The sequence below is a fragment of the Dipodomys spectabilis genome, unplaced genomic scaffold (genome assembly GCF_019054845.1).
Source record: "Dipodomys spectabilis isolate Male_0828 unplaced genomic scaffold, ASM1905484v1 ptg000163l, whole genome shotgun sequence".
NCBI classification, from domain to species: Eukaryota; Metazoa; Chordata; class Mammalia; order Rodentia; family Heteromyidae; genus Dipodomys; species Dipodomys spectabilis.
In genome coordinates this window covers 12498868-12512478 of record NW_024870840.1, presented here as the reverse complement: position 1 = coordinate 12512478, position 13611 = coordinate 12498868, and the positions used below count along the sequence as shown (strand labels likewise).

General features: G+C 37.1%; 1 protein-coding gene across 1 annotated transcript in view; it reads right to left on the bottom strand.

The window, feature by feature from the left end:
- Utp20 (UTP20 small subunit processome component) overlaps positions 1-13611 on the bottom strand; it is a 97262-nt gene that overhangs the window by 34299 nt on the left and 49352 nt on the right. Inside the window, exons 28-37 of the mRNA XM_042693150.1 lie at positions 10754-10897; positions 9739-9818; positions 7365-7591; positions 5771-5915; positions 4568-4655; positions 3044-3187; positions 2807-2857; positions 2554-2706; positions 794-949; positions 156-296 (exon numbers count right to left, since the gene is read on the bottom strand). Of these exons, the coding sequence (XP_042549084.1) occupies positions 156-296; positions 794-949; positions 2554-2706; positions 2807-2857; positions 3044-3187; positions 4568-4655; positions 5771-5915; positions 7365-7591; positions 9739-9818; positions 10754-10897 (1329 nt within the window). The remainder of the gene's footprint in view (positions 1-155; positions 297-793; positions 950-2553; positions 2707-2806; positions 2858-3043; positions 3188-4567; positions 4656-5770; positions 5916-7364; positions 7592-9738; positions 9819-10753; positions 10898-13611) is intronic.

Below are 13611 nucleotides of genomic sequence, written 5' to 3'. Positions count from 1 at the left end.
TAGGAAATGATCATCGTACACGTAAATTTGGCTGATGATCAGGGGGATTAAGGAACAAGAATAAACCTTTTAAGAGAAAGTGCATATTTATAAATGAGACATAATTGTTTGAAATACTTGTTTTGAACATGAGAAAAAGTAGAATAGTCTTCTACCTGAATATGCTTCATGTTCTCAAAGAAGTCCATTTCTGGATCATGACAGTGAGTAAGTTGTACCAAGTCTTTAAACTCCAGTTGATTTGGAAAAGTTTGAATTAAACAGGAAAGTATCATGGTATAATCCTGTTGAATACTCTGCAAATGTCAAGTTGAGAAAAAAAAATGTGTTTTAAAAAGGATTGGTTTCCTAAATAATATATGAAACAATAAAAGCCATTACAAATTAACATTTTCATTATAAAAAACAAACAGCTACATAAAGTCAAAAGTGGATATTCTCTTTTCTATCACTTTGGTGACCATTTACACAATACAGTATTTTAATTATTTAACTTACTTATTTAATTATTTTACTGGGACTTGAACTCAAGGCACAGAGCCTATCCCTGAGCTTCCCTGCTCAAGGCTACCAGTTGAACAACAGCTCCACTTTTGGATTTTTGATGGTTAATTGGAGGTAAGAGTCTCACAGACTTTCTTGCCTGGGCTGGCTTCAAGATCCTCAGATCTCAGCCTCCTGAATAGCTAGGATTATAGACACGAGGCTACAATCAAATATTTTAGTTCAATATATTAAACCTAGCAGAATGGAAAAAAACAAATGAAACCACGAAAGATTAAAGTTGTAATACCTCTGTCTGACTCTTCAACCCTTTCCTCAGTTTCTCCAGGAGGGATCGGTGAATGATTTCTCTGTATTCTTTCTCTGTGACATTCAAGGCAGCTAGTTTTTTGATGATACTCATCAAGCACATGCTGGCATTATCACTTAAAGACATATCTCCTAACTGAAAATAAGAAACAGAATCAAGACATACTGTGTAATAACTACATAAAATATGGAATATTTCCCAAGAAAGTAAAATTTTATCAGTGCTCTGTGAAAAATCCCTATTAGAAAGGGCTCATGAATCCCCGAATACTGCCTATCTTATGAAGAATCAGACGCAAGGGCAGGAGGAAAGAAATTATTTTCAAATATCATGCTTATGGAGGAAGTGGCACTGGAGCTCAAGTGTAGAGTGCTCGCTTTGAGCTAAAGAGCTGAGGGACAGCGCTCAGGCCCAGAGGTCAAGCCCCACGACCGACAAAAAATAAAAATAAAAAACAAAAACAAGTATCATGCTTATGGAGAACTATCGCTTAATTTCACAAAGTATTTTGAAGCATTGTTTTAATTTGGCTTTACTCCACAAAGTAAGCAGAATGAGAGGTTCACTAAAGTCACAGGTCATAGTGGAAATGACAAAGCTGGTGGAGTGTTTCAGTTTAAGGGACAGACCGTGAGCACAGAGAACATACACCCAACATATCAACTAGGCAGTGACTTAGAATTCTTGTGTTGAAATTTAATATAACATATGAAAATGAGTCATAAATGAGGATTTTTTTTTTGGGGGGGTCCATCATTGGGGTTTGAACTCATGGCCTGGTCTTTGTCCCTGAGCTCTTTTGCTCAAGGCTAGTGCTCTACCACTTTGAGCCACAGTGCCACTTTAGATTTTTCTGGTGGCTAATTGGAGCTAAGAATCTTGTGGATTTCCTGCCCAGACTGGCTTTTGAACCAGCCTTTGATCCTCAGATCTCAGCCTCCTAAATAGCTATAGGATTACAGGCATGAGCCACAGGCACCCAGCTACTGTATCTTTTTTTTTTGTCGGTCCTGGGGTTTGAACTCTGGGGCTTGCTACTGTATCTTTTTTTTTTTTTGTCGGTCGTGGGGTTTGAACTCTGGGGCTTGGGCCCTGCGCTCTTCAGCTCAAGGCAAGCACTCTACAGCTTGAGCCACAGCACCACTTCCGGTTTTCTAGTGGTTTATTGAAGATAAGTGTCTCATGGACTTTTCTGCCCTGGCTGGCTTTGAACTATGATTCTTAGATCTCAGCCTTTTGAGTAGCTAGGATTACAGGTAGCCACTGCCTCCCAGCTTTGTATAATTCTTAATACCAAATAGAATGCCACAAAGATGACTGATGATACTATTTGGTGAACAACAATTATGGGCTTAATTTACTCATTTTTGGATTTAATTGAATTGAGCAAATTTCATCAATTCTAAGTGTAAGCCACCATCACATCTCCCTCAAACTTAGTAAACATTAATTACTTTCTTTTCTGTCTGGCCTCAAACTCAGACTCTCCTGCTTTCACTGCATAGAAAGTAGAATTATGGGAATGTGCTACACTTGTTTATTGAAATGTCTGTCTTTCACATAATGAGTATAGAAATAAGCTAGCTCTTCTAGACTAAAAATTTTTAATCTAAAAGAAATTTTATCTTAAAAACATTTGTTCCCCCTCTCAATAATTAAATTAGGTAGGTAGTTGTATTATCAAAGTAATAAAAAAAATAAATTCTTAAAAGAAATAAATTCTTGCTATTAAAACTTACCTCCATATTATAGAAACAATTATGCATAACTGGAATTAGGTAGTTAAAATCCACGGCTTGCATTTCCTTTATGTAAGAGGTAATTGTTTGGAATGCTGAGAAGCGAACATCAAAGTTGATATCATCAAGATGTCTTTGGTCAAAGGCATTAAGCTATAAGACATGATATTGAAATCACATAAATGAAGCATAGATCCTAAGTACAACACACTGATATTTTTTAAGCCAAGGAGAAATAAAGTTTCTTTCTTACCTTGACAATATCAGTAATATATTTTAGTCCACTTTCAAAATCAGAAAGACTCTAAAAGTGAAAAACAATGTATTAGTGAGTTATACCTTCTTTTCCAAACTCTTCCCATCAGTTCCCTATATTCACTCAAATTCATGTAAAATCATACATACTAGTACAAATAAGGCTACTCTAATGCTTTAGGTGTCATAATTACCTCTGAAAGAGTAAGTTGAGGTGATAATACACATTCCCTACCTGGAAAACTGTACAGAGCAACTGTCTTGACAATTTGTTCTTAATAACTGAAAAGAGTTTGGCCAGAGGCTTGAGGAAGCTTGTAGGGTCTTGACAGTGTTGTAACAGGTTTTGCACCGTCACCAGAATATCAACCTCTGTATCCTGAAAGACAGTGATGAGAAATTATACTTCAGTACTTTACAAAACTGCTCAATTATTATATTATTATACCACTGGAAGTAATTAGTTAAGGCTAAGACTGACTGAAACTTCCCATCCCCCAAAAGCTTCTAGATTTTAACTAAAGATGAAAAGCACAATAATGTTTCTAATAGTTTCTTTCTTCAATGCTAATAGCATGAGTCAAATCTTAGGACTGGCAAAGAAAAAAAAAATCTTAAGATTCTCAGGGACTTTTTTGTCCGGCTGGCTTTGAACCATGACCCTCAACCTAAGCCTCCTGCAAGAGCTAATGAAAATAAATAAATCCCTCTCATGACCCACAGATTTGTGGTCCTAAAATCTGAGTCACTCTGAATAGAAGATGCTCAGCAGTCTTCTGATGACTTATATACAAGTCTGAGCTACTGTAGGACTCTTTTTTTTTGGGGGGGGGGTGGGGGGGAAGGATTGGTTGTGGGGCTTCAACTCTGGGCCTGGGCTCTGTCCCTGAGCTCTTCAGCTCAAGGCTAGCGCTCTACCACTTGAGCCACAGCTCCACTTTCTGGTGGGTTGTTGGAGATAAAGAGTTTCACAGACTTTCCTGCCCAGGCTGGTTTTGATCCTCAGATCTCAGCCTCCTGAGTAGCTAGGATTACACAGGCATGAGCCACCAGCACCCAGCTGTAAGACTCTTTTTTTTTTTTTTTTTTTGGTCGGTCATGGGGCTTGAACTCTGGGCCTGGGTGCTGTCCCTCAGCTCTTCAGCTCAAGGAGAGCGTTCTACCACTTGAGCTACAGAGCTACTTCCGGTTTTCTGGTGGTTTTATTGGAGATAGGAGTCTCGCAGTCTCTCCTGCCTGGGCTGGCTTTGAACCTTGATCCTCAGATCTCAGCCTCCTGAGTAGCTAGGATTACAGGCGTGAGCCACCAGCACCCGGCTCCAGCTGTAAGACTCTTAACTGGGACTAAAAATCCTATCAAGGACTCTTAGCTATGTCTGAATGTGTACAGCCAGATTTTCACTTAGTTTTGCAACTGTGATACAAATTTTTAAGTATACAATGTATTTCTTGGGGTTCATTTACTATCAAGAGAAAAAAACCAAATCCTGAAATGTGAAGCAAAACAAAGGACAATGAAGAGACTAACATCTGAATTGTTCTTGTAGAAGATGATGTCTCTACTTTCTTACCTAGTCTCATTCTATTTCTGTCCCAATTTTTTCCATCTAGTTCAAATTTTTTTATATCTGTGTAGTCTTAAATTCTTTTGAGACAAAGGTATGAGAAAATTCACTAATAAAACTTTTCCTGACGAATGAACCTAGTGATAAAAGTTCTTCTACGATAACGTAAAAGTAAATGGTTTTTGAGTCTGTACCTGAGCAATATTGCCACGATGGAGGAATGGGAGGAGAAGTGTAATAAGCAGAGAACTCTGTTCTTTGTCTTTCATAAACTTGCTGATCCTACAGAAGGAAACAAACAGGAAGATGCAAAAATTAAGAATGTTTTCCTAAGAAGAAAAACTGTAGAAAAACATTGGTGATTGTAAAATGACACAATTTTAAGATTGCAATACAAAGGTGGCTTTCAAGTATGTAAACAGGGCCCTTTCTTAATTTTCTCCAGCCTCAAACTCATAGCTACTAATACTATAGACAGTTTAACAGTGCTATACTCTGGCGATTTGTGACTTCTTATTTTGCAAAGATATAACATTGTCACCTTGCCACCACTGCATTGTGAGATGAATTTAGTGAAAGTGTTTATCATGATTTACAATTGTACATAACTTAGAAATACAACACTTCAAAGAATTTTCCAGAAGAGTCTAATGTGGCTTTCTTTGGATGTAGTTGAAAGTAACATAAAAAGTAAACTTTAACAATTAAACCTAGTACACATCAAATTAAAACTTGAGATAGAATCACTTTTTCACTAGGGTTTTCTAGCCTTGCCCTTACAAAAATCAGTTATACATTGCTAGTTCTATGACCAAGCAGACTCCTTTAAAAGCCTTCCAAGATCTCAACTCTCAAAAAAAAAAAAACAAAAAAACAAAAAATCTGTCCTTTCAAGTTAATTATTTTTATCAATTAAACTAAAGGACAAAAACAAAAGGATATGATCTCACAAAACTCAAAGGCTCAATTAAAATATGCAAAGGCTAAATAAACAAACCTACCAAGTCTAATTAGGTCTTTGAAGTCTGTTGTCTTTTAAGATAAATAAATAAATGCAGATGTCATAAAAGGTTTCTGGCAATTATAGCAGCAGAAAAACAATTACTATCAACTTAAAAGGAGAAAACATTTAAAACACTGAGATCTTACTTTTTTTTGATGATGGTGATTGAACCTAGAGCTTTGTACAAGCTAAGCACATGCTCTTCCACTGAGTTACATTCCCAGACTTTGGAATATTTCCCTCTCTCCCCCACTTTTACAGAGACTGAATTAGCATTATTAAAATTTATTTTAATTTGTCCAAAAGCGAAAAAAAAATGAAAGCAAGATAAAGTTCCTTAAAAGTTAAAAGCATGTATGGTACTATTACCTTCAATTACCAATATGTCACTTACTTTGAAAGAATGCCAAGTTCCTTACTGACTTGTGCCCTGTTCTTTTTCTTCTTCACCTTTTCTGCACTTATTGTGCTTTTGCTGAGATACTGAAGAATTGCAGGTACGTGAGGTAGAATTAATCTTCCTCCTACAGTGATAGGCTCTGGAACACAGTAATTATTTTGATTTTAATAAGCTCTCTCTTTTTTTTTTGTTGGTTATGGGGCTTGAACTCTAGGCCTGGGCGCTGTCCCTGAGTTCTTCAGCTCAAGGAGAGCTTCTACCACTTAAGCCACAGCGTCACTTCCTCACTTCCGGTTTTCTGTTGGTTAATTGGACATAAGAGTCTTATGGACTTTCCTGCCTGGGCTGGGTTTGAACTATGATCCTCCTATCTCAGCCTCTTGAGTAGCTAGGATTACAGGCGTGAGCCACTGGCACCCAGCTTAATAAAGCCTCTTAATGGATTATTATACAGTATCTTGTTGATGAAAGTACTCAACTACTAACAAACATTTAAATTTCAACCATAAACATTAAGTAACTTTCTTACTCAGAAGATTACATGGTCCCCTATGACCCAGCAATCCCACTTTTGGGCATTTACCCAAATCATCACAAACAAGACCATACTAAAGCTACCAGCACAACTATGTTTATTGCAGCATTATTTACCATAGCTAAGATATGGAACCAACCCAGACGTCCCTCAGTAGATGAATGGATCAAGAAAATGTGGTATATATACACTGTAGAATTCTATGCCTCCACCAGAAAGAATGACACTGCCCCATTAGTTAGGAAATGGAAAGACTTGGAAAAAATTATATTAAGAGAAGTAAGCCAGGCTAAAGAAACATAGGTCCCATGGTTTCCCTTATTTGCAATAACCAGTATATGTCTGAGACAAGCAGAAAAGGTCAGATAAGATGATGTTAGGTAAAATGATCCCCAAGATAAGGACACAAGTGGTTTTTTCTTTCTTGCTATTGTTTCTAACGTATTTATAAGGTGATTTTTTTGTTGCTTTGTATTTCCCTCCCCCACGGTATAACCCGTTTTCACTGTATTTGATGTTGGTATAATTTGTAGAGGGGAAGGGAAAAAAAACAAATTGTTTAAATAGGGATACAGGTGGACCCATTGCAACAATGAGATGTACAAGATGCTATGTTGAAAAATGAACTTTACAATTTTTGGGGGGGAGGCAGGTGTAGTCATGGAGATGGGAGGGCAGGGATGGTAGGGGAAAAACAAAGGAGGAGGCAACAATACTTGATAAGAAATGTACTCATTAGCTTGCTCATGTAATTGTAACCCCTCTGTACAGTATTTTCACAATAAAAAAACTTACTTTAAAAAAAGATTACATAGAGGATAGTTGAGACTTTCTGAACAGAAAATAATCTGCTTTCCTCTATATTAAAGAAAACTTAGAAGAAAAAAAAGAAAACTTAGGTTTTTATTAGTGAGTATTAACTTCCAGGCAGAAGAAACTGGATGTAGGTTATTAAGAGCTTTCTCAAGCAAGTCAAATTCTACTTTTTCTGTGCTGGGAAAGAACTGCTACTCCTGCGGTCTAAGTACCATTTACTCTGTACAGGATACACACCATCTGTATCTTCTGCGATGTGGGTGTATACACATCCAGTGACCAGCAAGCTTGATACTGTTTCCGTGGGCTCAAAATCTGGAAGGTTAAGAAGGTCATCAACTATGTCCATCACAATTCTGGCTGTGGCATCAGAGAGGTTCTTTGCTGAGAGAATCGCAAATACATTGGTCAGGATATCACATTCTGGGTGCCCAGGTTTCTGTTTAGCCAGGAAAGGGAAATATCTGAAAAAAAATTAATAATCATTTTTTTCCTCAGTATGTTTATGTGTAAAAACGTGTTTCATAAGACTTTTCATACTGAGTTGAACAAACATATATGTGAGAATAAACATTGATAGTATTAATTAAGCCAGGTATGGTGGTGTATGCCTGTAATCCCAGCTACTGGGGGTTGGATAGGAGCAGGAAGATTTTAGGTACAAGACATGTCTAAGCAAAGTTAGCAAGACTATCTCAAAAATAAAAATAAAAGCAGAAGGATTGAGAAGGCATGGCTCAAGTTGTATACTGCTTGCCTAGTAAGTATGAGGTAAAAAATCAAAATCAAAAGACATTTAGCCGGGTACTGGTGGCTTCGTCTATATTCTTAGCAACTCAGAAGGCTGAGATCTGAAAATCCCAATCCAAAGCCAGCCCAGGCAGGAAAGCCTGTGAGACTCTTAACTCTAGTTAACCACCAGAAAACCAGAAGTGGAGTTGTGGCTCAAAGTGGCCGTAGAGCACTAGCCTTGAGTGAAAAAGTTCAGGGACAGTGACCAGGCCCCCGAGTTCAAGCACCCTGACAAACCAACAAACAAAATCTTCAGATATTCTGACTTCATCAATTCATTAATATGGTCAATTCTTTAACATAGTTCACACTAGCACACTGAAAGAAAAACCCCTAAGAGGTTATATTAATATATCTTTCTGTCCAATAAATACTGGGCTTAGGTTAAGCACTAGCGGCTCATTCCTGTAATCTTAGCTACTCAGGAGGCTGAGATCTGAGGATCACAGTTCAAAGCCAGCCTGGGGCAGAATAGATCCCATGAGACTCATCTGCAGTATCATTCAAAAACTGTAAGTGGAGCTGTGGCTCCAAGTTCTAGCTAGCCTTAAGCAGAAGAGCTCAAGGACAGCACCTAAGACCTGAGTTCAAGCCCTACAACTGACCAAAAAACAAACAAAAAAGGACAAAACGACTGTGCTTAGTATAGGCAAGTTCTTTTTTTTTTTTTTTATTGTGAAAATACTGTACAGAGGGGTTACCATTACATGGGCAAGATAATGAGTACATTTCTTATGTAGACTCCTCCTTTGTTTCCCCTTCCCATCCCTTCCCATACTCCCCCTGCCTCCCACCCAATCCTCCCCACGCGTCCCCCACTCCCCAGTATAGGCAAGTTCTGAGTAAAATACCTCACATATTGCCATGTCTACTATTAATGAAGTAAGTCTTATTATGTTTATCTAACAAATGGCAAACACTGGGAATTTCAGTCACTCACTCAACATGCAATGAATAGTAACTACATGGGGATTAAGAGGAATAACCCTCTGTAGGGGAAGACATATTGATAATGGTATCTTTCCTCAAGCACTTAAAATATTATGAAGAGTGAGGGTCCAGCTATGTCAGTATGTGATGACAGAGCTGTACAGTGGTAGAAAGTGCTCAGGACACAATCTGAGCTACATGGTGATTAGAACCAGTACAGCTAAGACTATCCAGGGACAGTCCTAGCTTATTTGTTTAGGCTTCACTATTTAAAGCATCTTCTTTTACCTTAAGGAAAGGCTTGAATATGGATAATAAATTATCACTCTATTTGGTGAGTTTTTGTTTTCTTGAATTCATCTAATCAAACCTGATTTGAACATTATTGAGTGTATGTATGTATGTATGTACGTATGTATTGAATATCATAGAGTACTCCATAAATCTGTACAATTTATGTCTTTTCAGAAAAAGTTTCAGGGCTGGGAATGTGGCTTCGTCAGAGTGCTTGCTTGGCATGCATGAAGCCCTGGGTTCCATTCCTCAGTACCACATAAGCAGCAAAAGCCATAACTGGTGCTGTGGCTCTCAAATGGTAGAGTGCTAGCCTTGAGAAAAAAGAAGCTCAGGAACAGTGTCCAGGCCCTTGGTTCAAGCCCTAGGACTGGAGAAAAAGAAAAAGAAAGAGAAAAAGATTCTCATGTATCCTAGACATCATACACTTTGCTATCAATCAGTGCCTTTTCCTCAACTGCCTCATCCTCTATAATTGAACCAGAAGTAATTCATTATATAGAAAGACCATAAATTAAGTTAGTGTTTTAGCCTAGTTTTGGTTAGATTAATCTAAAAATATTGTATCATCTAGCGGTATTAATAAAGGTTATACCTTGAATTTCTGCTCCAGACACTAATTAATTTCAGCAGAGGAGTAGGTGAATACTGACTCTCAGATCCAAGCCTGCAGATCTAGTAAATAAAATGAAAACAATATAAAGTAAAAATATATACAAAATTACAGGGAAAAAAAACCCAAATACAATCAACAAGTGGAATAAGCACCACAACAGAGGACAAAGGAACTAATAAAGGACTTGCCCATAAAGGACAGGCTGAGGAAAAGACAGAAGGATGCAAAATAGTGTCACCACAGAAATGGCCAAGATAGGAAAGGGAAGTTCTAGATTCTTTAAAGGAAGCCAGTATTTTAACTTTTAAATGTTCAGAAAAACTGAAAATTCATACAGCTAGCAACCTTTCCTAAAATCAAGCCTCTCCTGTAACCTTCTTAGCTATAACTAAACCAGTTATCAACAACTGCTTGCAATCACAGAAATCCAACAAGGAAATGCAAAACAAAGTATCCCACATCTTTCCCCACATGCTGTTACTATTAGGTGCTGTGAAAGTTATATCATATTTATATCATATTTACTTTCACAAGCACATTCAAATAGTCCTGGAGTATATATGACAAGATAATTAAGAAAGCAACTCTTGATCTTTACTTGTAGTAGTGGAGTAAATAAAATGTATTCTAGAAACTTGAAGACATAAAGAAAAGCTAATGTAAGAGAAAAAATTGGGCACCCCTATCTTAGTAAAACAAACTGGTGAATGAGTAATAAAAAGTGAAAGGTGGTTTGGAATGTGGCATAGTGGTACAGTGCTTGCCTACCATGCATAAAGCCCTGGGCTCAATTCCTCAGTCCACATAAACAGAAAAAGGCAGAAGTGGCACTGTGGCTCAAGTGGTAAGAGTGTCAGCCTTAAGCAAAACAAGCTCGGGGACAGTGTCCAGGCCCTGAGTTCAAATCCCAGGACTAGCCAAAAAAAGCGAAGAAAAAAGAAAAAAGGAAAAGAACTGAAAGGTGTCCAGGCAGAACATAGAAATCAAGGTTTACCTGGGGCCAAACTGCACCGTGAAACACAGCATCAATTTCTTCTGTTTTGAATGGATGGGATTCCCAGTCCAAAAAGATATCAGTTACCATTTTGATTCCAAGACGTCTTAAATTTTTTAATGGGTTAATAAACCTCAGCTGTATCTGCAAAACAAAACAAAGATCTTCTATTTTAAAAAAAAAATGCACTTTCTCTCTCGTCCCTCACTCTCAGAGAGGCACTCAGGCTCAGATGTTGAATCTAACTAGAAATCATGTGATCCAATCTACTGGCTTTGATTCAGATCAACTTCAAAAGTAAAATAATATTAGTTGTTCTTAGAATAATCACTTCTTCCTATGAACAGAGCATTCTTATCAAAACAGGTTTTGGGGGAACAAAAAAACTGCCTTCCGAATAGGAAAAATAAAAATTAAGCCTTTATAGCAAATCAAAGTAAATTTTCCTATTATTTTCATATGTAGATTTATTATGTTATCTTTTACATTTTTTAATAGTTTTAAATTATTCTATTCTGGAGGCAAGTAAAGAATTTGTGGTCTTTGCCTATAATAAATACTTGGTGTAATAAGAGAAGGGGAGACTAAGGAAACATGGGAAGCAACATATATACTAACAGAAAGGCGATTTTGGAAAAAAAAAAAAAAAGATTTGTCTTTTCAGAGCACAAAAACTGCAGTAGGTCTGAATCAATAGCAATTTTTTTTAAAAAAACAACAGATACTGCTATTTCTCTTGTAATCTCCTTCCCTATGAGACATAAAACCATAAACACAGAGACAATTTGTTCAGGTTCAAGGTGGAATGAATTATGGAGTCTCCACCAATGGCACCACAGTCCTGATCCTCAACTTAAAGTCTTACTGAATGCAAATACCCTATTTAACAAAAGAGAAAATGCAAAGATAATTGGTGAGATTCCATAAAATTGGAAAGGACAGCAAAACTATGAAGAAGCAGTATTTCCATAGAAACTAAAGAATGAAGAAGTTTAGGTCAGGGGATGAGGGATAAGGTCTTCAGAGAGATCTCTTCCAAACACAGAATGTTAAAAAAAAATCAAACAAATGGGAAGAATTAACCTCTGATTGCTTTCTTCATTTGATTAAATATACTGGATGAGCACAGGATATATAAATGACTATTTTTACATACGATCTTTGGTAGTAACAGCTACTCACAAATAATGAATTTCAAGTACTTACAAGACACCATGAATAAAATGAATAGAATGTTACTTATCATGAAACTGATACTCTAATCAAGAGGTATTTGAATACAAAACATTCTAAATTGAAGTGAATATGAACACACTGCCCTTAATTTGCTGAACAAGCCTGAGGAATCGATATTTCACACACTATCTGCTTTTAGATAATTGTCTCATTATGCAAGTTATAGGCAGAGGAAATGACAAGCAAAAACCATGAATATGATATAGTTACAAGTCATGCTAATCCAATTAAATTCTACTGGTAGTATTTTCATTATCTTTTGAATCATGTTTGGTAAGAGATAAAAAGTATCCCTCAAAAACCATGGGAAGGCTGGGAAGGTGGCTCAGTGGTAGAGTGCTTGCCTTGCATTCCTGAGGCCCTGGGTTCGATTCCTCAGCACCACATAAGCAAAAAGAAAAAAGCCAGAAGTGGCGCTGTGGCTCAAGTGGTAGAGCACTAGGAAGAGCTGAGGGACAGCGCCCAGGCCCAGAGTTCAGGCCCCACGACCGGACCCAAAAAAACAAAACAAAACAAAAAAACCTATGGGATTAGTCAGGCATTGGTGGCTCATTCTGGTAATCGTAGCTACACAGGAGGCTGAGATCTGAGGATCATGGTTCAAAGCTAGCCCAGGGTAGGAAAGTCTGTGAGATTAATCACAGAAAAAACCAGAAGTGGAGATGTGGCTCCATTTGGGAGAGTGTTATCCTTGAGCAAAATGGAGCTCAGGGAAAGCACCTAGGATCAGAGTTTGAGCAGTAGGACCAGCAGACAAAACAAAACAAAACAAAAACATGGTATTGTATCCACTGGAGCAAATAACAAAACAATGTTAGCAAATATGACTTCAAGTCATACCTCCCAACCCTTCCGCATGTCCTACTGATTTCTGTTTATTCCACAATGGTTGAACCTGAAAATGAATTAGATTTCAATTTCTAGAAATTAGTGTGTCTGGGTATATATTTATAAGTTTCTCCACTGCTTATAAAACCCTACAAAAGCACTAACACAGTTCAATGTCAGTCAATACCCTGAAGGATATGAAAGATACCAAAAAGCAAATGTGTAACTGATTTCAAACACTCAGATGTAGAATCTTGTCTCAATCAAGCACAATTACTGTGGATTCATTATGATGCTTTAAAAAATTACTTGAATTTATTTTTAAAAAAAGAAGAAAAGGAAGAAAGGAAAAAAAAAGCAAGATCATATCTGTGAACAAGCTTAACACCTCACTAACTAATGAACTGTGAAATTGCATAAATGATCCTCTAAGTTACTGATTGTTGACCTAGAAGCAAGGCACATTACTGAGTAACTTCTTCCAAGTTAATAAAAATTCCAAAGGACTTATACAGGTTTTACAAAACCTCAACTTTCATAATTTAACATTATTATTAGACTATCACATTTACTGGCTATAAGGCATAAACAAACTCACGTGATTCTTTGGCCTGTAATCTCCCATATAATCCAGAGAAAGATTTTTTTTTTCTCCTCTAAGATTTCTTTTTGGCCTCACCTCTTAATCTTTCAGAGCCCAAAGCAACCAAAATGGCATTTTTAAAACACCTCTCAGTCTTTATGTACTTCAAGTCTTTCAGCAGTCTTCCAGGAGGCAAAGTACATTCTCACAT